Genomic DNA, 25,467 nt, shown 5'->3' with positions numbered 1-25,467 from the left:
CCAGAGACTCTTCTTTTTTCAAGAAAACCAAACAGTCTTTCTTTGCAATAGCATTCCTCTCCCTGCTGTCCCCAGCCTTTGGAAGGAAGAGAGCAGTAGAATTTCTAGTTCCCTTTCACAGTGGCCACTTCCGTATGCTTGCATCATGCCCTAATTCTTACTCCCTCAAGAGTCATCATAAAGTTAAAAGGTCTGAGTGAGGCAGAGGCAAAAGGGAACACCTGACGCAGCAGTGCTCCCAGAGGCAGTTGGCAGCAGCACGTAAAATGTATCTGGTTCAATACAGACTAAATAATCTGCTATTAAAAAAAAAAAAAAAAGTCCATTCCCTTGGTACTTGCTGTGAGACCTCAAAAAAGATATTCTGGCTGATGTCTGTGGCATGCAGTCATATCCTTTGTTTGGCTCTGACATTTTTGTTCCAGCTGTTCCAATTGCAAGGATTTTCTGCAGATACTTTGAGCAGTCATCACCTTTATTCTCAACTTCTAAAAGAGGCAAGTGCAGCATTTCTGTAACTGCATCTTTATTGACTTGAATACTGTCAGTGAAGGCAATGGGCAGTCATTTTTGTGGGCCTTGCAATTTCTCTGTACCTGAACCCAGCCTGCTGTCCTATTCCAGTCATAGATGTGATTTGTACTTCTTCTAGAAGCTGGCAAAATAGCTCTGGGGGTAACCTTTGCTGGGGAAAATGCAGTTTGTTAAGCTATTGCTCATTAATGAGGAGTCAATCTCAACTCCTTACTCATTCTAAGATCTTCATGTTGTTCAAAAGCCACAATAGTTTGCCTGTTCTGTGGTTTGTAACTGGGGTTTAAAACTACGTAGCCATCTGTGTTCTAACACAGAACACAGCCATGTCAGAGCATCAGCATTGGACCTGTACATCCATTTCTTGCAAGCCACATGTGGTTCGTGTGCCGTAACTGTGATCCCTGCTCTGTGGACAGGTGTTTATCAAAATCCAATGGAATTCTGTTTCCTAATAAACATGATAAAAATTGAGATTTAATAAATAATTTTGCTGTGTATAGTGGGTTTAAAAAACATTGGAGTAAAATATTAATGAGACCTACATGTTATTGTTCTTAACAACCTCCTGTAGGTATGATCTGGTATAGAATGCTAGTGACGTTTTCTCGTAAGAGGCAAAGTTGAATTTTGTGTCATGTTGTGTGGAGTGAAAGCTTGATTAAGGTGTCTTGATAATAGACCCTGTAATGTTACAGGAACATCTGTTTATTTATTTTACACAATAAAGCTCAAGTAAATTTGGACTCTTAATGGTAAAAAAGGAATAGAGTAACATACTCTGTGTTATAAAAGGCATTATTTCTTCTGCTTTAGCTCTGGCATGGAAATGTGGAGTTTTCTTCTTCCAGTCATGTTTTTACCTTCAACAAAACTGTTCAAACAGAAAAATGTTTTGCTTACGTTAATGGCAATGTACCAATGAAGACAGTATAAACAAATAAAAATCTGAGAAAGCATGAGTGGAGGTGATTATGCTAATGGTTTAGGAGATAGCAGAGTGAATTGGAGGCCTTCTGGAGTCAGCTTTCAGAAAAAGGTAGTAGAATGCCTGTTGTCATGGGAATGCTGTTGGTTTGGTTTGAGAGTTTTTCCTCTTTTTAAAGGCTTTATTTTTTGTCATTATAAAGGATTAATAGTTTCCAAAGAACAATTTTCTGCTCTTGTAACTGTTTAAAATATTCTTGCAGTCTGTAAGAAAGAAAAAAAAATTGATACCTAGTTGACTATGGAGTTGGAGTCACAAAGTTTGGTTCTGTTCAAATCTTTGTCATAGATATTCTTTTACCCTGGGCAAGTCACTGTAGTCCGCCTTTGAGCTGTTCCACTAGCGGCTCCAAGTGGAGTCAGATCAGCCTTTGGGCCCTATTCAGAATTGCCATCTGTAGCATTATTGTCACCATATTTACACATTATTTAAAGACATGTGCTGTTTGGTCGTCATTATATGATGATACAGTACTTCATTTGATTGAAATTAAAGCAAGGAAAGAGGCAAGGCATCTTATTAAGGAGACAAGCCTAAAAATAATTTCCAAGCATAAAATGAAGGCTTGAATCCGATAGATAGATCAGGCCTCATGAAAGGAGTAAAGAGGGAGAGAAGCAAAGAATGGTTCAGAATGGAGATAAGGGGTTTTTTGAAATCACCAGACCAAAGTGGAAAAGACAGGCAGCAGTTTGATCTTAATTCTTAAAAGGAATTTAAGGAAAGTGGCAATCTTCTATTAGCCTGGCTACGGTGAAGTAGATGTATAATGTCAACCTAATTAATTCTTTTTCTATCTTTCAAAACTTTAGAAACTTACACCTTGTTTTATATATAGGGTTAATTATTGCCTCTGAGAACTTTTAATTTAGGACCTTAATCCTGCAAGCACTTGAGCATGTAAATTTATGTATCAATAAATTATCAATCCAATTTAAGAGATATACACAGATAAATATTTGTAAAACTAGCAAAATATGGTATCTCTAAAGAAACACCTCTGAAATCTAGGTTAATAAGCTATGTAAGTACTGTGATTTTTTTTTTTCCTAACAAGAACTTCTCTATTTGCATTGTTGTGTTTTTTCCCCCCTTTCTTTTGCATGTACTGGGAGAATGGTTTGGTGCAGATTGCCTTTGTATTACCCTAAGAATGATGACGTTTCATGGTTGTCCCCCCCCTTCATATGATAAATGCACCAGACTACTTTTTCCATCTTTTCTGCATCCTCCCTATGCCTCTGGACATGGGAGTTTCTATGTGATAATAAGGAAATGTTTATAACTGCTTTTAAAGTACTCAAAAATTGAATAGGCCCCGAGCAGGAGAGTCAGTGACCAAGAAAGGCAGGAGGAAAAGAAAGACAGTATCAGGATGAGCATGAATTGGGATGTATGCACAATAGATAGAATTCTCTTTCCCACTTCAAAATAATAAATTGTATGGAAGGACAACTAGAACATGTTTAAAAATCATTTAAGACTTGAAAGATTGTGATGACACAGTGAGTGAAGGAGTTCACTACCGATTTCAGCAATCTGAGGGCAAGATGGGAGTCTAGTATCCTTGTTAGCCTTCCATCACTGGACAATACCTGAATAAAAATCCTAAAGATCGTTTTATGTTGTTCTTATCCCTAACTAAAGAAAGCTTTTATGGTGTCTCAGACACATAGCTACTTTTCCACTGTTTCCAACTATCAATTGTAGATGTGAAAGCAGCCATTCTCAGATGCAAGACTCGCATCTGGAGGATGAGGAGGTAAAAGATCCTCCTTCTTTTCCTGCTTCTGGTAGCAGATGGAGATTACTGAGGAGTTGTCTGGAAGGGAAAAAAAACCCAAGCCTTTAAGGGATTTTAGTTAGTGAATTTCTGCCTTTGCAAAAGAAGTTTGTTTACATCTGCACAAAGTTCCTGTCACAATCTTCACTGATTAATCCTATTGAGACAGCCGGTACACCTCTTGGCTCTCCACACATTTACATTGCTCTATTAGAATATACAGAGTGTACGGATGCTAGAAAAGCCTTGGCAATGATACAGGAAGTTTTGTTTGCTCGTAAGTCTCTTAAAAATGATACTGTGCTCATTTAGATGAAGACAACATCTGTAATGGATTTCTTGAGGCAGATGGTAGATCAGAGAATAAAATGCTTAATTTTTAAGTGGAGAAGAAATGAGTAAGATGAATTGAAATCACAACCACTTCTTTTTCTTTTCAGTATTTACTATGAAATTCAGATTATAATACATCCTGCTGTTTTATGTATACCTCTTCGTATATTACAGGCCACGGTATACAGTAGTGTAATTGTAAAAATGGGCTTGTGGTAGCTGTAGTCATTTAGCTGCAGTTTAAGGACATAAGTTTCAGTTTAAAGTTTTCATTGCATGTGACCTCAAGCATTACAGAGTTTGACTTTCACTGGGCTGTGTAGGGTTTCTGTAATGATTTATTTCAAAAGAGGAAAAAGACCACATAACTGAGGCTGTATCTGTGTAATTTTTGAGCAGGAAGTTCTTTCTAGTGCATTTGCAAATGCTGCACTGTGTGAAATAAGTGGGAGAAGGGTAGACAGTTACCTTCAGTACTACAAGAATGTATGGAGAGCTTAGTGTTATAACTCCTGTTTCACCATCAAGGATGACTTTTGAACTCTTTCTCATACTTAAAGACAGGCTTTTTATAATGATATCAGTAGAGTTGCAGGCTTTCTCCTCTGTATCTGTTTTCAGAGTCATACAGGGAAGTCAGACTCTGTGCTCTGCCCCTTTATGTGTAGAGCTAAGATGTTTGGACTCTCTTGCTGTTATTTCAGGACATCCAAGCTGAAATTGATGCCCACAATGACATCTTTAAAAGCATTGACGGGAACAGGCAGAAGATGGTGAGAGCCTTGGGAAACTCTGAGGAAGCTGCTCTGCTCCAGCATCGGCTTGATGACATGAACCAGCGCTGGAATGACCTGAAGGCAAAGTCAGCTAACATCAGGTAATTAATGAAAATGCCAGGACATAAATAGGGCACAGTTGCTGTTTTCTAAAAGGCTTGCGAAACAGGACCATGGCAATGAAGTGAACGCTCTCTTTTCTTCCGCAAAGGATCCCTGAGCACAAATACGTGAGGTTGGTACACTTGCTCACCAGGCAGGCTTAACTACTCATTCCTTCATGTTGAAAACTGTGCAGTAGTCACTTGCCAATCTGTAGTAAATTTTCAAAAAATAGTGTTGAATCTTTCCTTATTATAAACTAATAGCAATGTGAATGAAATAATTGGGTCTACACTTACTCTGAAGAGAAATAAGGAGTTTTTGGTTTTACCACTGAAATGAATAATTTGATAAGACTTGCATCTTGGGGGTCTTGATCCACATTGGCAGTATTTTTTTATTGCTGCTGTTCTACTAAAACATGATTTTAAACAAATATTAATCAAGGAATGTTTCACTATTGTTTTACCCTACAAGTGCCAAACTCACTGACTGTCCTAGTAATTGTTAAAATCTTTGTGATGCCATTTTAGATGTAGGTACTGCCATATTCATGAATGTGAATAAAATTGCATATTAAAATTAATTGCATAGAAAAGAATTTCCAGGGCTTTTAATTGCAACTGATTTTCTTGTTGATTAAAGGAAAATGTTCTTTTAGTGGAACAGAACAATGTTAAACATTCATACAAATTTTCCAAAGGCCAGAAAAATATGCTGAACTTGGAATTCAGGCTCAAGAATTTGAAACAGCGAGACAGGAGGGTAAATGTAACATTCACCTCTCATCTCTACGTACTGTATCACCAACTTGCTAAACACAGGCAGAGCTTGAATCAGAGGAACCAAGCAATTTGGGGTGAATGCTTTAATGCAAGAGCTAATAAACTTGGGACTGTTATGCACTCTACTCACAAATAAGTCAATGTGAGCGAAAGACACAAACATGCTCACAAGATTATAATTTAACAGCTGTGGAGTTGCCCCAGGAGGAGCAGCTAAGGGAACTGAGATTGTTTAGCCCGGAAAAAAGGAGGCTGAGGGGAGACCTTTTTGCTTTCTACAACTACCTGAAAGACAGTTGTAGTGGGGTAGGTATTAGTCTCTCATACCCAATATCGAGTGATGGGACAAGAGGAAACGGCCTCAAGTGGTGCAAAGGGAGGTTTAGATAGAATATTATGAACAAAAATATTTCTTGAATTGGTGTTTAAGTATTGGAACAGGCTGCCTAGGGAAAAGGTGGAGAAATTGATGGCAAAAAAAAAAGATGTTCTTTAAGCCATTTACCTGGGCCAGCTCTCAATTCCAGGTCAGTAATACAGAGACAGCAGTTGTGCAGTGAATGCTCAGAAAGGCATGAATGTCTCTCTTTTTGCAATGCTTGTGATACTCCGCTGGTACCCACAATACTGCAGGGCTGCATACAGATGAATATAAGAATACTGGAACAGATACAAGAGAACTAAGCTAACCTCAGTCACCATTGAAAAGAAAGCAGTATTTCTGTGTTCATGTGTTTTGCTCTGTTCTTTAATTGCTGTTCACTTTTCTAACTTGTGCAAGAGTGCTGAAATCCTTCGTAGCAAAATAACAAGGCTTTAGAGCTGACAGAAATCAGTGTGCTGATCTAGCTGTTTACCTTCAGGTCTTGTTTTTTAAGGATGAATTGGAAAGCAAAACTGGATGGATGAGTCTTGTGAGAATAGCATATAACTGTGTAGATGCTAGGACTGACTGACAGATCTTGTTGTTTTGTTATGGGTTTTAGCTTGGGATAATGCTTCTAAATAAAGAGTTCTCTTTATTATTTTCTTTTTTAGAATGTTTTCAGCTATGATTTTGCTGTTTTGATTGCTGAAAGTACTGCTCTCCTATAGGGATAATACAAGTTGCAATTCATCACTTGAGTCCTCAGAGCTGATGGTACTAGTCACGGCGTTGGCTGTATTTTTTTGCTACTGTAAATGAAGGGAATTCCAAACTGGAAAAGCAGCACTTTTGTGGCGTGTTTTTAAATGCATGGAAGCTTTTTAAACCTGAACTGGTAGTGACTGACACCACCTGAGAGGGAAATACATAGTCTCCTTGAAATTACTTACAGACTTATTCACACTTCTTTCTTTTTCTCTCCTGTTATTATCTTATTCCTGGGGAGAAAACAAAGCTGCAGATTTGTGTGGGCCTGCATTTTAAATCCAGATGCTTAGGAGAGATTCTTGTCTCCTGGCACAGGAGGTGCAAGCATGTTCGTGTTTGTGGGAGGGTAAAGGTAAAAGCATGGGAGAAACAGGGAAGAGTTCTCTGTATGTAGGCCACCCACTGATATTTTTATTCCATGTGTTCTCTTGACACTCAGCAGGGAAAGTGTTACCTCCATAGCAGAAACAAAAGCTGAGGAGGTCTCCAGCTGTGAAGAGAGCCTTTCAGGGTCAACAGAGGGTAGTTATGTCAGAGCTGCTGCTCCTCTTTGTGGTTTTATTCAGCCTGGGCAGATGAGAGTTACTCTGGTCAGCTGTGTGGGAGCATCTGTGTTTTTTCGGGCTCAGGATTCCTGCAGAAGTGCTTCTGTATACCAGGTGACTGATGCTGGGGAATATTGTTCCAACCGGTGAACAGATCTGAACAATCATTTGTAACTGACCTGTGTTTTTATTAGCGCAGACTTTTAAGCCGCCACTTGACTTGGCAAATCACTGGAGAGCACCAGTACATTTGTCATGTGAGCACAAACACCTGAAGCTTTATTTGTAGGTTGTGTAGCAGTAGCAGCAATTCCAAAACAAAGGCCAGAAATCTTGTCTTTGAAAGCAAAGAAACCCAAGAAACATTTCCAGAACTTTGACGTAGTTTATCAGCTCTCTTTGATAAAATCTGCATGACAAATATAAATGTGATACTAACACATCACACTGAAATGCAAATTGGAGCATATCTTTGTTCCTTTGCTCCTGTGCAGCACTTGTTTTGAAAGGGACTTACTGAATGCATGTCTCCCTGCTGCCTAGGAGAATATAATGCTTGTCTCAAGTCTTCAGCTGCTGCTGCATCTCACTTTTATTTTCAGTGTTGTTTCTGGTAAGATTAAAAGGATAGTATTTGGGAAAAATCCAGGCTGATGTGGTATGTTTTCCCCTCTATGTTTTCCCCCTTTACATGTTTCTGACCTTTCAAGAGAGGTTAGCTCACTCTGTGTTCAGAGTGTAGTCCATTTCCTTCCCACCCCTTAACTGCTCTACTTGCATAACTTTAGCTTGCACTCAACTTTGAAATCATGTTCTAGTGGTACTTGCCTCCTGTCACTATTTTGACATGCACGTGAGTACTCATTAGTGATGGATTACAATGCCTTTATTCTAGTATCACATCCCAGATCATTGACATTAATACCAGTATTATTTCTCCCTATTAATATTGTTGCACTGTATGTTAAATTAACAGAAAGCCATGCTTAAATTGTATTCAACTATCTGCAGGGTTGCCTCTGTGTCCCCTCCCCCACTCTTCCTTAGAAAACTCCATTTCATTTAGTATACAAGCATTCTTTGAAATAACTAGAGTGGAATATTGCAGCCTCAGAGTGCCAGTTTTAGAAAATAGAGCTGGTTTAATGTGCCAGATATAGCAATAAATCTCCATGAATAGAGACTTTACTATGTATGGAAAGCTAGAGAGTCAAGCATTCTAATTGTGGTTGCTTCTAGAAATTTATAAAGATGTTTAATTTTTGTAACAGTCTAACAGCAAAACTGTGAATTCAAGCATGGGCTGTCTTGGCTTTAGATGGAGAGGGCAATGTCTCTCCTCTACCTGATTACTAGGAAGTATAAAACTCTACTTTCACCTCCAGAAGGGAGGGCTGTTTCTGAGTACCTGGCACCTGATGGTAACATGTGCCATGTTTTTTTGATGGAGTCTCAAGCTAGTTGTGAAAAGGAGAAGGTAGAAATTGTGCATAGACTACCCTGTACTGCTGGGAGTGTGCATTTGTGCGTGGCTGCTGGCTTCAGGGGGCAGCTAAGGTGAATGCTCCAGCTGTGAAGCCAGTGCCTTATGCACTAACTTGTGTAGGGTTCATGGCATCCATACAGGAAGAAAAAGTTTGTTGCCTTGAAAGTAGTTCTTGTTAGTGAATATTAAAGAAATGAAAGTGAGCCAGAAGAGCTGAGACAGAACATTTCACTCAGGAGCTGCTGATCTGCAAACTAAGGCATGCAGAAAGCTCTTCTTCCATTCAGGTGTAACTGCAAGTGCAGCAGCTCACTTGTAATTCAATGTAGAGTAGGATGCTGTCTTAGCTGTTTAGGCCCAAGCTACGAGCATCTGGCTTGAATTCAGTGTTGAAAGGTATCAGTGAGAGCAATAAGGGATGATAGAAAGAGTGATGCACAAAACTATAGGCAGTAAAATGTCACTTCTAGCAAGTATTTAATTTTTTTTCCCCCCAAGTTGTTACCTAATTGCTTTCCTGAATGGAATAAAGAATAGTTCCCTCTGTTAGTTTATCCTTTTAAGAAGTGTGATTTTTTTGTTGTTGGTGGGGTGTGTTTGTTTGTTTTCTCTGTGGTTATTCTTTTTCCTTTGTATCTTTTTCTCTCCCATACACTCTTACTGAATATGTTTGTTTGGTTAATCTATCCTAGTATCCCAAACCTAAGTTGTCTTGAAATTAACCTTGCGGCATATAACCCTTTCAGTCCAACCATTGTGGTATCTGTTTGAGATGATAATACAAGTGAAGGAAGGTGAAAGTTTCAAGACGTGAGTTACAGTGAATCAGGAAAAAAGAAAAAAATCAGAAAACCATGCAAAAAAATGGGAAAAGAACAGGAAACATTAATAGAGTTCAGTTCACTCATGTGTCAGCAGCAGTGCAGGAAGGTCCAGAGCTAGTGTCAGAATACACTGAAAAGGACCTAGTTCTACTTCATCACCTGTGCAAAGAAAGAAATTGTTGTTTTCTGATACGAACTTAAGTATGTGATGGCCTCGAGTCCATAACATATTTAAAAGGATTGGCGTAAAGGAGGCTTAGGTGGTCCCTGTTGAAGATTTCTCTATGTATGTGTAGGCATTGCAGGGAGTAGCCATTTTTAAAAATTACAGAAAAAGATGTGGAACCTGGAGTTTCTGTCAGTTAAACTGAGGGACAGATTCAGTTGTTAATTCTCTAGTAGCTAGCCATAGACTAAAGATGATGTATTACATCATCTGTGTCACTGGTATGTTCAGCAGCACAGGCAGTTTGCTGTTGGTCATTGCTAGGAGAACTTGTTACTCTTGCTGCTGGAGAGTTAGGCTCTTGGCATGAAAGAGTTCAGTTTTGCTGTGCTCTGACTCACAAAATGATGCTTGTACTTTGTGTGCTGCAGTGGTGGAGTCACAACAAAACACAGCATTTCTTCATGTTGCTTAGACATGCAGCATTCAAGGTTTTAGTTAACAGACAAATCAGATTTTAAATTTTCCTCCATTTTTTTTCTGCTTATTTTGATTTGCTGGGCAAAATGTTTTGAAGTAGAGGTTTTTTAACACAAAGTTGCTTTGCAGTTAAACACTTGAAACATTCCTATCTTAATGATGATGCATTTATTTGTGTTGCTTTCTCATGATGATTTTGCCATTCAGGGCTTTAAAGTTACTTTAACATTATTTTGCAGGGCTCACTTAGAGGCCAATGCAGAGAAGTGGAACAGATTGCTGACATCCCTGGAAGAGTTAATTAAATGGCTGAATGTGAAAGATGAAGAACTGAAAAAGCAAATGCCCATTGGAGGGGATGTTCCAACGTTACAGCAACAGTATGACCACTGCAAAGTAAGATGCTGAAGTTCTATAGATAAGTGTATGTCTATGAATAATAGAATGAAGGAAATTTGAATACAGGAGAAGCCAGTATTTCACCACTCTCATTCTAAAGAACTTCCTACTTGTGTCTAACCTAAATCTACCCTGATCCTGTTTGAAGCCATTTCCCGTCATCCTATTGCTACAAGCCCTTCTAAACAGTCCTTCCCCAGCCTTCCTGTAGATCCCCTTCAGATACTGAAATGTAGTTAAGGTCTCACCACAGCTGTCTCTTCTGCAGCTGAACAGCACCAACCCCTTCAGCCTGTCCTCACAGGAGAGGTGCTCCAGCCCTCTGATCACCTTTGTGGCCCTGATGTCTTAAAACTGAGTTTGGGAAAATGCTAATACAGAAATACTCAGAATACTGTGAGGAACTACAGAAAAAGTAGCATTACATGAGCAGCACTTTTGAGACTTAACTCCACAATAGAAAATCTTAAGGAAATCTGCATGTTTCTTCTTAATTTACTCTGTTGAAATAAAATTATTAGCATATCTTCAGGATCTTTGCTTCTTGAGAGCTTGTGACTTTCTGGTTTTATGCACATAAATCATCACACTGTGTTTGGAGGCACATCTGCTGTGAATGTTCATAATGAGCAAATGGTGGATTACTAGTGCTGAAGAGCAATAAAAGACTGCAATAGATCCAAATGTGTTTTGAAGGAGGTCAGTGGAGGTGCTAGATCTCTGTAGGCCATTTTAAAGGGCTTGTTTGCATCATGCTAGTATATGCATGCTGAAACCAAGTAATACTGCTAGTGCCTCTCATTTGAAGACCTGGCTTTATAAAAATGCTAGCTTTTATACATAATTCCAAAGTAGAACAATCAAGAGCAATCATGCTGGCTGGCTCATTTTGGTCACTAGAGGACTTACAGTACTGTGATGTAGAGAATACTTCTGGGTTGTTTAATCCTTGCCTTTATCCTTAAAATATAAGAGATAATTTGGGTAGGAATAACAGCAGGCACCAGTACAGGTTAGGGGTTGCCTTACTGGAACACGGCTCTGTGGAGAAAGACCTTGGAGTCCTAGTAGACAGCAAGATCTCCATGGGACAGCAGCATGCCCTTGTGGGCAAGAGAGCCAGTGGTATCCTGGGGTGCATCAAGAAAAGTGTGTCCAGAAGGTCTAGCGACGTCCTTCTCCCCCTCTACTATGCCCTGGTAAGACCACGCCTGGAATACTGTGTCTGTTTTAGGCTCCCCAATTAAAGAGAGACAGGGACCTGTTGGAGAGTCCAATGGAGAGCCACAAGGATGATTAGGGGGCTTGAGCATTTCCCTATGAAGAGAGACTGAGAGATCTGGGGCTGTTTAGTCTTGAGAAGACTGAGAGGAGATCTCATCAATGTTTATAAATATTTGAGGGGGGCAATCTCTTCTCTGTGGTGCACAGTAATGAAACAAGGAACAATGGATACAAACTTGAACATAGAAGGTTTCACCTCAACATGAGGAGAAACTTCTTTACAGTGAGGGTGACAAAGCCCCGGAGCAGGCTGCTCAGAGAGGTTGTGGAGTCTCCTTCTCTGGAGAATTTCAAAACCCACCCGGATACATTCCTGTGCAGACTACCCTCAGCGATCCTGCTTTTGGCAGGGGGGTTGGACTCAATCTCTGGAGGTCCCTTCCAACCTCTAACATTCTGTGATTCTGTTCTATGTGGAGGTTAAGAATCTAATGTGTATTCAGGAGCTTTTACAGATTATTCTGTCGTTTTTCAAAAAAGCAATATTCTTGCAGTGCAACAGTAAGTGTTGGATATGGATGTCCTAGTCCAGTATTGATTATGAGCTGCGTTAATCCTCTGCAACAGCACAAAGTTAAAGCAATCCTGGGCATGGCAGTGGGTTTTTTCACCTTTGTAAGAATGAGCAGAATAGTCAACTGAAGCTATTTCTTGTATGACGACTTGAAGTTTATTTTCAAACGGTTATTTCGGTAGGGACCAAGAGATTCCCATGTATCATATGATGGTGCTGTGTTGTACCAAACATGAAATATTAACCCAGGGGTATTATTGGGTTTTGTTGAAGTGGTGCTTATTGGTTGTTGCCAGAGGATGGAAGCTGGACCACAGCTGTTGGTTGGTTTGATTCTTCACGGCACTGCTTCGCTACTGTTCCTCAGCAGGAACCGTTCATTCCTTGCTCAAGCTGCAGTCTATTAATAAACTGCATTCAGATGAAAAGTTTTGGGTTTTTTTCAGGTAGAAAGTGAAAGCTGGAAGGGGGAAAAAAAATCCCATAAAACTAACCCCAAAGTTCTTTGGAGGTCTTTGGACCAAGTGATTGGTCAGTGTGCTCAGTGTTGAAGACGAACTTGGTTGAGTTTTATGCCTGGGTTTGTTTGTTTGGGGTTGGTTTTTTTTGGTTGGTGGGGTTTTTTGCCTTTTTGTTTGTTTGTTTTGTGTATTTTCCTTTTCAAAGCCTCATACCATATCTGCTCTTTCAGTGCATTTTTTTGTAAAATAACTTTATGAGATTCCATGTTGTCAGTGACTGTGCCTTGTGGTGGTATCACTGACTGGTGACACTTGCCTTGCATTTAAGGTGCTCCTTAAATCCTATGTTAAGATGAAACTTTTTTGGTGGAGATTTGAGGTGCAGCTGTATCAGATAAATATTGCAGAGATATGACTTGATTTCTCTTATTCTCAAGAATGCTCCCTTTATTCCACCTCTTATTAGTGGCTTTTAAAATTATTTCTTTGTCCATACATTTTCAAATATAAACCTTCTAAGTATTTTGTATTATTTGAAAGGTTTGCTTCTAATGAATGCCTGTTGGGCACCATGTCGTCTGGCCTTGAAAAGATTCTCAGCAGGCCTCACTGAGCAAAGGTTGGGTGCCTCTGCTCTCCTCTTTCCTTTGGTTTCGCTTCTCAGGGTTGCTTTGAAGTTGTTCTCATGCAAATTGAGCAGTTCAATACCTCACTTTATCTCTTCTTCTCTGTGATCTCTCTGTTCTTATTTCCAGCTTGCTTACCTGATCTTGTCCTTGTTGGTGCTTCAAAATGAAGTGGTAAGATGTGCACCCATGATAGTCTCATCTCCTGCCCTTTATTTTTCTGGGTCCTCAATCCTTCTTGTATTAGCATTACTTTTTGCCTCTGTTATAATAATTCTTTCTCTTAACCTACTTTCCCTGCCTCAGAGGAAATTGTTTGCTTCAGCTCAGTGGCCCTAATTTTATTGGTCTTTCACTCTGTTTAGTATCTTCCTCACTCAGTGCTTGACTTGAGCAGTGCTAGATAAGTCAGTACAGTATTATGTGACAGTTCAAGTTAGCTCACATTGTTGACAGGAAGAAATAAGTAGTTTGCAATTTGATTTTCAAACTTCTCTTAAATAATCATTCTTCTGTCCTTTAAAAGCAATATTACTTACAGCAATCTGAGTCACCCAAATCAGGGCTCTAGATTAAGCCTATGTTTCCCAGATTAACAGAAATCTTTTAGCTATAGCAAATATTTATAAATTTTGGACAGATTTTTGTGTTGTTCAGCCAAACTTCCATCATCTGTATTCGTATTCTTATCACATACTAAATGCCAAGTACAATAAAGCAGTGAGCACATCCTGTCTGGGTGTTGAGTTATGCTCTGTCTTGCAGTGGGCAAGGCATGAGGAAGTTTATGGAAGCATGAATTTCCTATTTCCATTATTCTCAAAATTTGTCTCTGAGAGTGGGCTGTGCTGACAGTTGCAGGAATACTGCAAAATTCATAAATGCTTTGGCACGCTGAGCCAAAGTTTAGAAGTAACTGAGTTAAAGTCATCTATACAAAGCACACCTATTGCTAAGGCTACATTTGCACACCTGAAGTGTAGAAAACTCTGCAAAGGCAGAGATACAGATACAGAGAAAGTCAAGGCAGAGGCCTTTGCAGAATTTGTTGTCATTTTTTTGTGCGTCATTCCAGTTTCTCACTTGCTTGTCCTTACCAGCTCAGGTTTTCCCTTTCATTCTGTTCTTTCTCAGTCTTCCTTTTGAATATTAATTTAGGAATTTAAAGTGTAATGCAAATTTTGATCAGCTGCATGGACCATGAGAAAATCCCACAACCCTTAACAACAAAAAAACCATCACATCCCCCATCCCTCAAAGTAGATATTTCTTTGGGGGAGGCAGGGGGGAATCTACAAAAGTACCATGAGAAACTAATAGGCAGTTTTTATGTGTATGGAAATACCTAGAGTCACACTTGTGTGCAAGAGGAGGTGATGCAGATGCTGACACCTTGTTCTTTGGAGATGTGCTCAGAGTTGTATCTTACTTTTCTTGATGGAAGAGCTCCTGACTGTAGCTTTTTGAAAGCGTGCTTTTGCTAAAATACAAAGACTGCCTGAATGATATAAATCACAGTGGTTTAGCTTTCAGAGAGAGAACAGGACATTTCAAATTAAGCAGAAACGGGTACCCTCTCGCATAAATCCTGTTGGCATCTGTCTGCATAAGTGAACAAATGTCTAGCTAATGCTAAATAATGCATGTGTCTTGGATCACAGAGATGCTTAACTTAGCTTTGTTTGAGCTCAGCATGGATTGGCCAAAAACCTGTGAATGTTTGGTAATTTTATATCTATGAATGGGTCATTAATATTTCAGATGCTCTTAAAACTTTGTGAGGTTGTTTTACTTAGCTATTGCCTCTTTATCATAAGCATTAGCATAGCCAACAGGAAATTGCTTTCTACTTGTTGTTATCCCTTCAGGGTGCCTATAATTCCATTGTTTTCTCTACCAGCAGGAGAAGTCTGAGTTAAAAACCATTTTTCTAGCCTTAACTTCACTCTGTTCTTTCAGTGTGCTTGCCTGACTGCAGGCAATGGGCTTATTCTTAAATTAATTCTGGATTTGTTTCTTTCTTGAATATTTTCTGTATTAAATCTGCTTCCATGTTAGGAACTAGAAGAGTAAAAAGATGAATGTTACGGTATCAGTGCTGCCCTGCTCTATGTTTATATTTGCAATCTAGAAAGGGCTTTATTAATGTGTTATACATCTCATCACACAAGACGTGAAGCATGCAAGTAATCTGTACTGCACAAAGGTGGTCAGATGCTTTGCTGAAATGCTAATTATGACTGAAATGTGAGTTATTTGTTACACAGAGAATTAAAACAGTCTGTGTTTGGAAGAGGGGGATCAGTATAGCCCTTTGCTTAGAGGAATTGCTGCAACATGGTGAGATGGTGATAGGCTGGACATGAGGAGGAAGTTCTTCCCCATGAGAGTGGTGAAGCCCTGGAATGGGTTGTCCAGGGAGGTGGTTGAGGCCCCGTCCCTGGAGGTGTTTAAGACCAGGCTGGATGAAGCTCTGGCCAGCCTGACCTAGTGTGGGGTGTCCCTGCCCATGGCAGGGGGGTTGGAACTAGATGATCCTTGTGGTCCCTTCCAACCCTGACTGATACTATGATACTATGGACAAGGGTGAGATTGAAGCAGGAGCTTGAGCGATCTGTACCATGCTACTGTGAAATGGCTCTTCAAAATAAAGTGTTTCCAAAAACTGTATCCTCTATCAAGAGGAGAAATAGCCTTCCCACTAATCAGCATTACTGAATGATCTGAGAGCTCCTTAGTAGATTTGTAATGGATAGTTTTTGAGGACTATTGAAATTTTAAGTACTCTGCATATTTGAGAATCCTGAACATTGCTTTCTATTGAAAAAGAAACTGTACTGTACAAGGACAGTACAATTTTTGGTACAGTATAATATCTCTTGTTCATTGAGCTTTGAGTAAGACTCCTTTCTCCCAAGGTATGCTTAGGAGGAAGAGGTGCACATTGTAGGTGAGAATATTCTGTTACAGGAAAAGAAGGATATAGTTAATGCCTGAAGTTTAATGACAGTTCTCAAGTGGACCTATCTGACTTACTACTGTTGTTCACTAAGGATTTACTCAGTGATTTGTGTGTTACATGAATGACTCAGGGGTGTATCACTCTGCACTCCTGTGCTATTTCTCCCAAAGAATGATGTGTTAACAAAAGCATGGCATAAAGAATGAAGTGTCAGATTAGGATGTCAGTGCAGTACATTCTTAAGTGAGACAGAAAAAATGTTGCTTCTGGCTGTATTTGAGCTTGTTCCAAGAAGCGTGATGTGGTTGTCCTAATGCAAATCAGGAGATTTGCAATGGATCAGTACTTAATAAATAAAATGGATAGTACAAGAACAAAATATTTTGTCACTAATGCAGAGTAAAGCAAATTGTCACTTTTCAGCATAATAACATATTTCTGTGGGGTTGCCTTTTAATACTAATCATGTTGATATTAGTCCTTATCACTATATGCATTCCCCATTGCTCTTTTCTGAGGTCTTGATGTTTTAATCGAAGACCTCTGTGGATCTCTTTCAAACCACTGGATAAAGCCTATTCTTCTTGAAGGTTTATGTCTATCTTCAAATATCTAAGAGGAGGTTCTGGAACTGCTGTGGAGGGTAGTATGCGTGACAGAAATCTGTAGAATCAGCACAGCAATCAGCATTATTCTCTGTCCCTTAAAAGGCTGAGATAGGTTCAGTGCCTCTTTCTCTGGGTATCTTCTTGTCTCACATCCCAAAAGACCTCTCTGCTTCCATCATTATTAGCAGTAGCCCATCTACTACTGATGAAATCTCAGAACTCCTTAATGCACTAGGATATATGAGACCATCTGTTTCCACTCCTGTATCTTGAGCTGGAAGACCATGACTGGGTGTGGACTGACATTAAAGAGTGAGCCATTTACATAGCCAGTGAAGGTGGTGGAGCATATCAGTGACCCATTTTTAATCTCTTCCTATAAGACAGCTACTGTATTTCCTGAACTACCTCTGTTCATCTCTGTATTGTTCTGACTGCCATATCGCTATAGAGGTGTAGTGACTGGCATTGTGTGCAATACTTGGGATGAAGTTGCATAAGTATTTTATGCTGTAGTAAAACAAGGTCATTTTGTCTTGTCCTTTCTGATGACAATCAACATTTTATTATATTGTTGTCATTGCAGTCATCTATTAAGCAAATTAATTGAGACACCTGTATATGAAAACTCCTGACACTTGTTTGTTATTTCCCTAAGCTGTAACTTCCCAGAAAAGTGTTCATGGATTTCAATCTAGTGCATGCCTTTTTAAGATCAGATGGTATTTCAGCTGTATTAAAAAATGTTGGGTATTGTCTGCAACCTAAGGACAATACATCAGTAGATGAGTTCCCACACTGCATTACAGGGATGGACTGGTACAAGGAAACGAGATAGGACATTTCTCTGAATGAAAATATGTTTTTGCCGAGGTCTGTTTTTCCAAAGGCAAAGAGCCAGGGAAAAAAACCACCAACACAGTAGCAGTGGATCTGTTTTTCCAACTGCAGAGAACTGCTAGAGTGCCACAATAATACAGTGGTCATTGCCATGTTTGGTTTTTTCAGGAGCTTTCATATCCTGTATCAGGCAGAGGTGAAAAGTCTTTGCCCTGTTCTTACCTTTCTCATTCTGAAACTAGTTCAAGATCTTTTTTGTATAGTCACTGATTCTTCTCAAATCTCCTTTATTTTTCTGTTTTGATAAATTTTTGATACAGTGACATTCTGTATTTAGCAAAGCTGTTCACTTGTCATTCAAGGTGTGGAATAGAGCTGTCAGATATTACTCCAAATCTTTCAAGAACCTCTTTACATAACTGACACTTTTCCGCATGATTTTTGTGCAAGTGCTGGAGTTTTGTCCTCTTCCATCATGTGTTCTCAAAGGGCAGAGTTCCCTCTCTGTTATTGTTTTGGGGAAAACTGAACAGAAGCATTAGTTTATGATTTTTTCGTGGTATGTTTCATATTCTTAAATATACAGTAAGAGAAACTCAGCTGTCACTGTCCTTCTGAAACCTCCTCTGCATGTACAGGTATGAACTAGTGAAAAAATCCAGTCTGTTTTCTATTAGGGATACTTTAATCTGGATCCTGATTCTTTTTGCTACAGGCAGACTATTTAGGGCAGAAGAATATCTATTCCAGTTAACTCCTCAACTATTGGATCCCCAGTCCCTAGTTACTACAGCCAGTAATCCACACAAAGAACATCAGCAATAAATTGCAAAAAATATGTTGCTGTGGCAGCCACCCAATCCTGGTTTCATGCAGATTCTTTAGATTAAAAGCTGGACATTAAAATGTATGTTCAAAGTACAGGAGGGAAGGGGGTTCTGCTCTTCCTTATGTTTTTGTGAGTTCTGTCATTTCTGTTTTGTTGCTTTTTTTTTTTTTTTAATATGGAAGGGTAGGTGCTGGTTTAATGAACAAGTGGGTGTTTTGGTTTGGTTTGGTTTGGATCTTTCTTTGTTTACAAGAATTCCTGACCTCTGCTATTGGGTGTTCCTCAAAGTTACCCTACATCTGTATCTTCTGACCTGGGTTTCAGTGAATTTCTCTCATCCAAGGCAGTAAATCTGAGGGACTGGGAAACTGCGAGGAGCGTTATGGGCAGAGGCTTTGTTTTCTGAGGTTCTGTTCTTTCAGCTTTAGCAGCCAAATGGTGTCAAAACCTAAAGCAGTACTTAAAGAATTGGAGCTTTCTTTTTAGGAAAAAATGTGTTTGTGCTAAGACATGTTTCCTGCAAAGTGAGTTCAGGGTTGTGTTTAAGAAAGGTGTTGTACTGGATTTAGGATTCCCACTCCTACACTTTCAGCTGCTAGAGGTACTTACGTACTACTTAAAGAATTACCCCGACTGGTTTAGTTATGGGGAAAAGAATATGTGGATTGGTTTGTGGTGTGGGTGTTTTGTTTTGTTGGGTTTTTTGTTGGTTTGTTTTGGTTTTTATCATATTTGGAACCTGCACCCTTATCTTTTGAGCTATCACATAAAATAGTGTCAGTGTTTGTCCCCATCAGATGTTACAGGGTACTCTGAGCATTAAATATAAGGTACAAGTAAATTCCCCTGTATTGTGCAGTGCTTGATGCAGTGTCACCAGACTGTAATAGCTGTTTCAATCAAGAGTTTATGCAGTTCTGTTGATCAAGGTGTGATTTAGACAGAAAATATTTGCTTGTGTAAGATGTCTGTTACTTGCTTGTGGAGATTGAGGCTTTTTTTGGTTTCTGTTTTGATTTTGAGGGAGATTTTTAGGGATCTGTTTCTGGAAGAAGTGCCAACATTCACCTCACAATCACTTACTTATGACTAACAATCTGGGTTACATACTTGGTTATTCACATTCTAATTTACTCCCCTGTAATGCCCCCAAAAATTTCAAAAGCATCCTATACAGATCCAAAGTTTACTCGAAGGTCCTTTCCATCTTGTTTAGTGTTGATGTAACATCTTATGTCAGAAGTAGCAGTGAAGCAACTGTTTCCTAAAGTGATTGCAAGTGCTCTGTATTAACTGGATGTGAAGCTTCCTAGACTCCTCTGCCAAACAGAGAGTACAAGTGCAGTAACTTCTGTGACATGAGCAGCCTCTTCTGGTTCTGCAGTGAATGAAGGTCACTTAGTTCTGTTTTTTGATAGCAGCAGCATGAGATCTCTGACAAGTAAGTGATTCTGCCAGTGACAGCTGACTGTTCTTTGGGTATCCATATACCCTGTTTCTCTGCAGGACAGATTTCAGGGGCATATAGGAACCTGCACAGTTCTGCTGGACTTCCAGTCAAAATGGGCTGTTACTTAAATGAACAGGTATAACCTGTAGGGAGGGAACATCAAAAGTCCCACCAAAGCACATGGTAGCTGCTGATGCTTGTAATTTATTCATTTTGCATTACAATTTTCATCTTTTAGATCATTGCTGTTAAATGAAAGTGTAGATGGCAAGCAAAAAATTATTTGTGTTCATGTTAGATGGTATAATACAAAAACTCACATGATATTTCCCAGTTAATTTCATATTAATGTTGCTGGGGAATGTAGTTTTTGCAAAAAAAAAAATATAAGCTTTAGAGACAGTAATAAACTAAAGCCATAAATCAAGTAAATGTCCCGATACATTTCACTTTTGAGGCTGGAATGAGTTTTGTACATTCCTCCTGTTTTACTAAGGTTTTTTTAGTCAAGAATCCTAGTATAGATAGTACAGTAGATTTTTAAAAACCCACAGAAGACTTCCTCTCCATTGAAGCAGCTGGTTTGCAACTTAGAAGCTAAAGTAAAATCTCTTGACTAACAAAAGAACTATGCTTATGATAGTCCTAGCTTAAAAATGGTCACATGTAAAAGTTGTGCACAGTTAGAAATGTGTGATTCGCTTTAGTGCAAATTAAAATTGTCAGTACCAACAGAGACTTTGTGATTAAAGAGTGATTAAATCAAATCATTACTTTTAATGGTATATTTTTCATTAAATCAGTGAAACAGGTCAGGAGGAATATAGAATTAGCAGTAATTGAAGAGAGAATACTAAATGAGACGGTTTAAAAGAAATTACTTGAAAAATACATCCTTTTCATGTTAAATAGTACTTCAGGTCATCTTTAACAATTTTTTCCTATTTTTTCCATGCTCTGGGATTTATACTGCCTACATATATTCACCTTCAAATCAAGCTGGCATGCAGTCTGGGTTTTTTGTTTGGTGTGCTGCATTTAAGAGTTTTCCTTGTGCTGTTTTGAATTATTTGGCTTGGTTTAGTTTTTAATTTTTTGTTTTGTGGGGTTTGGAGGGAGTTGTGTTTCTTTCGATGGTTTTGGTTTGGTCTTGGGTTGGGGTTTTTTGTTTGTTTGGTTTGGGTTTCATTTTTTAAAATGTTACATTTTTGTTGTTGTTTGCTTTTGTTTGTTGTTTTCCTCTTAGTGTAATAGAGGTTTGTAAATTTTTCTGGTTTGCAATTCCACCTCATTTTTGAACAATGAACCTTCCTCAGAAGAGATAGCTTTTAATAAGCATTCACAGCCCTAGAGGGATCACATTCAAGTCAGGGACTGAAATCCATTAACTGAAGAAGATGCTAAAAATACAACATTTTGACTCTCTGAAGTAAAAGAAGGAAGACTGATGCGAAAATATTTCAGCATCAGATAAGTGCAAGGGATGGGGAGGGTGTCATTTTTAGATAATTATCAGTAGTGCCATGTACATTCTCTGTTAGGGATGATTTTCCATCTAGAGCTTTGAGGCAAAGAGACGCTGCAGTGCTTCATGCTGACATCAGCACTGGGGTTAGTGTATGATATCACACTGGGTATGGAACTCTGGATGCTGCCAGGAGCCTCAGTGCCCAATATAGAACTGAGTCCTCAGGCTCTGCCTAAAACATAGATTCCAATTAACCTTTTTTCACCTGTTCCGTTGAGAGATACACAAGCTTCTAAACTAGAAGTAAACAATAATACTGAACAGTTGTAACATAAATATGGTACCTAAGAAGTAGTATCTTCCCAAGTTTATTAGGCCTCTTCTAGAGCTAGGTGCTTAGTAATCCTGGCAGCTTTTTGGTATGAATAAAGATTAATGAGAACTTGGGATGATAGATAACTTCCTTTAGTTGTTGATGGATATTGTGTTTAACTGTTGATAGAAATTCTTTTAATTGTATGGACTTAGAAAGTTTCTAGGCTCGAGTCATTAAACAGGCAGTGCTTAAGACAGCTACCAATTTGTAGATTTATTTGCAACAGCACTTTTAATATATGTAGAAATCTACATGTTTGTCTAATTAAAGGCACAGAAAAGGGAGATGTATATTCATCACCGTTCCCCACAGCAAACTCCTGGCCAAGCTGTCAGCCCGTGGCTTGGACAGCAGCACTCTGTGCTGGGTTAGGAACTGGCTGGAGGGCCAAGCCCAGAGAGTGGTGGTGAATGGTGCCACATCCAGCTGGCAGCCAGTCACCAGTGGCGTCCCCCAGGGATCAGTGCTGGGCCCCATCCTGTTTAATATCTTTATTGATGATCTGGATGAGGGGGTTGAGTCAGTCATCAGTAAATTTGCAGATGACACCAAGTTGGGAGCAGGTGTTGATCAGTTAGAGGGTAGAAGGGCTCTCCAGAGGGACCTTGACCGGCTGGACAGATGGGCAGAGTCCAACTCCAACAGAGTTCAACAAGTCCAAGTGCTGCGTGCTACACTTTGGCCACAACAACCCCATGCAGTGCTACAGGCTGGGGTTGGAGTGGCTGGAGAGCTGCCAAACAGAAAGGGACCTGGGGGTACTGATTGATAGTCAGCTGAACATGAGCCAGCAGTGTGCCCAGGTGGCCAAGAAGGCCAATGGCATCCTGGCCTGCAGCAAGAATAGTGTGGACAGCAGGAGCAGTCATTGTGCCCCTGTACTCAGCACTGGTTAGGCCACACCTTGAGTACTGTGTCTAGTTCTGGGCCCCTCAATTTAAGAAGGACATTGAGACTCTTGAGCAGAAGGGCAACAAGGCTGGTGAGGGGTCTCGAGCACAACCCTGTGAGGAGAGGCTGAGGGAGCTGCAATTGTTTAGCCTGGAGAAGAGGAGGCTCAGGGGTAACCTCATTGCTCTCTACAACTATCTGAAGGGTGGTTGTAGCCAGGAGGGGTTTGGTCTCTTCTCCCAGGCAACCAGCACCAGAACAAGAGGACACAGTCTCAAGCTGCACCAGGAGAAGTTTAGGCTTGAGGTGAGGAGAAAGTTCTTCACAGAAAGATTGATTGGCCATTGGAATGTGCTGCCCAGGGAGGTGATGGAGTCACCGTCCCTGGAGGTGTTCAAGAGGGGATTGGACGTGGCACTTGGTGCCATGGTTTAGAAGTCATGAGGTCTGTGGTGACAGGTTGGACTTGATGATCTTTGAGGTCTTTTCCAACCTTGTTGATTCTACGATTCTCTGATCATAAGGATTGAAGAGTTCCATTTTTATACATTGATATTTAACTCCTATTCTTTTGCCAGAGATTTAGCTCTAAACTGCTAATTATTTCAAGGTTGGAACAAAAAATATAGCTAACAGAAGCACTGTTCGGTTACTTATCCAAAGTGCCTGGAGCTAATTTACTCCTGTGAAGCTGATAGAAAATACTAAAACATTGTAAAGCCTGGCAGTGCTCTTTTGAGCAGCTGGAATAAAAATAAAGCTAAAGGAGAATACTCCAGGTGCTAGAGGGGAAATTGAAAAACCTTGTGGGATTTGTGTGGGGTTTGGTTTTTGTGGGTTGTGGGGGTTTTGTTGTGGAGTTGGGTTTTTTTGTGGTGTGGGTTTTTTGTTGTTGTTGGTTGGTTGGTCAGGTTTTTGGGGTGGGTGGGTTGTTTGTTTTGTCCTTTGGTTGGTTAGTCTTTTTCCCCCAAGTCTTATCGGACTGGCACAAATTGAAATGTGTTAAAACTGTGCACTTTTTGTTTGTAAATATAAGGCTGTATTGACAACTTATAACAAAGTCCCTAATTAATATAAAGTGCATTTGTGATGCTCAGAGGTGACACAGCTCAGATCCAGTGAACAGGGCTGAGCAGAGAGGCAGTGATGCATATGGGTGAAGAGAAAAGAGCCAAGAAACTACAAGGCAGTCAAGCTTAGTTGAAATTATTAATTTCCAATAGGTCAGCCTCATTTGAGGTGATTTTCTGCTGGTTTTGTACTCTTCAGTATGAGCAAGCAAATAATGCCTTCTGCCATTTCTGGCTGCTAAGAGATTCTTAGCATTGAAGCTAGAGCACTCCATTACTAGATGCAGTATAAATGAACTAAATGAGTGAAATTCCTTTACTAGTTTTAAAATCTGTATTTATGGTGTCTGCTTTTTTCCAGTGGTTTCTGGGGTAAGGGACCAGAATATATGTGTCTTGCACTGTTTGTGTGCTTTCACTTTTTTTTAATGGCTTTAAGTGATAGTTATGTTTCTGGGAAATATTAGTATAGTTATGGCAGAATATTCTTTGTTAAGCCTTAAGGCATCCAGACACTAAAACTAATTCTAGTTTTTGGGTTTAAAATATCTCCAGTTTTGGTTCTCAGTATTTATTATTTATGCCTTCAGCATTTTACTTATTGCTTCTTTTTCTCTCCATACCTTTACTAGGTAAATTTTGCTGTGGCATACAGCTTGTTTCTAAGTACTGAAGACTAAAAATAACAATTCGATTGTGTGTGCTTTTTTGCTTCTTAATGAGAAATTGTTAATGGTTTCAAATTCTAAAGAATAAGAAATCCTGTTTAATAGATGCTGAGGTTTACTACATATAAGATGTCCTTACATATAAGATGTAAGCCTGAAGAGCTTAAAAACAGATGAAGTGAACATAAGTAGTAAGTCTTGTGACCTGTACAATGCAGCTACCTTTTGTATAGCTGAGTTAACTTTAATGTGTCTTGCTTCATGGAAGTGTGCTTTTTTGAGTACTAGTCTCTCTCATTAATTGACCCTGAAGTCGCATCAGTTATATTAAATGTCCTTTTTCCTCATAAACAGAAAACCACTTTGTAGTCCTACAAAAAGATGTTTAATGACAACATTTCTAGTAAGGTTCAGGTGCATTTCTTGTTGTTGTTGTTTGTTTGTTTGTTTTCAAAACTAACTATTAATCATTCTTACAGAACTATTTTTCAGCAAGTAATATGGTTTATATGAACAACTACTATGAGAGTTTACAAGGAAGGAAAATAAGCCAAAGATTTGTTTTGGTATTCATGGATATTTTGAAGAATGTTACCTAAATTATTTGAATGTCTTTGGTTGTTTGTTTTTTTTTTCTAGTGGGAAAAGAACTCAACAGATTAATTAAATTCAAATAACAAATGCAGTTCAATAGTAGGAGGGTACAACTTTGGATGATCTAACACAGTTTGTGACAATTTTCAAGCTGGTTGACCCTGTGGTTTTTATTAATATATCTATGCTGAATGCCCAGCAATATTTCAATCCTAGTTTGTTACTGGTAGAGTTGAATGAAAGCAGACATTTTTTTGCTTATCTGCTTAGTGCAATTTACACATCCAGATGGGGTTTCTGTGGCTATTATGAGACACTGTTAGAATAGAATAGAATAGAATAGGTTGGAAGAGACCTTCAAGATCATCACGTCCAACCCATCATCCAACGCCACCTAATCAACTAAACCATGCAACCAAGCACCCTATCAAGTCCCCTCCTAAACGTCTCCAGTGATGGTGACTCCACCACCTCCCTGGGCAGCACATTC

The 25,467-nt window shown here is 39.3% G+C and overlaps 1 protein-coding gene across 5 annotated transcripts in view; it reads left to right on the top strand.

The window, feature by feature from the left end:
- UTRN (utrophin) overlaps window positions 1–25,467 on the top strand; it is a 387,861-nt gene that overhangs the window by 255,590 nt on the left and 106,804 nt on the right. For 3 of the 5 annotated variants that reach the window (XR_008462314.1, XM_054162746.1, XM_054162747.1), the window contains 3 exons: window positions 4,343–4,515; window positions 10,177–10,333; window positions 13,351–13,395. Coding sequence is in view for 4 of the 5 variants with exons in the window: in XM_054162746.1 (XP_054018721.1) it covers window positions 4,343–4,515; window positions 10,177–10,333; window positions 13,351–13,395 (375 nt within the window). In the remaining variant the exon portion in view is untranslated. The remainder of the gene's footprint in view (window positions 1–4,342; window positions 4,516–10,176; window positions 10,334–13,350; window positions 13,396–25,467) is intronic. The other 2 variants (XM_054162750.1, XM_054162749.1) reach the window with 1 other exon arrangement.

Source organism: Dryobates pubescens, chromosome 6 (genome assembly GCF_014839835.1).
Source record: "Dryobates pubescens isolate bDryPub1 chromosome 6, bDryPub1.pri, whole genome shotgun sequence".
In the NCBI taxonomy this organism is placed as follows: Eukaryota; Metazoa; Chordata; class Aves; order Piciformes; family Picidae; genus Dryobates; species Dryobates pubescens.
Note: the sequence above shows the minus strand (reverse complement) of the source record. Positions and strands in the feature narration are given on the sequence as shown.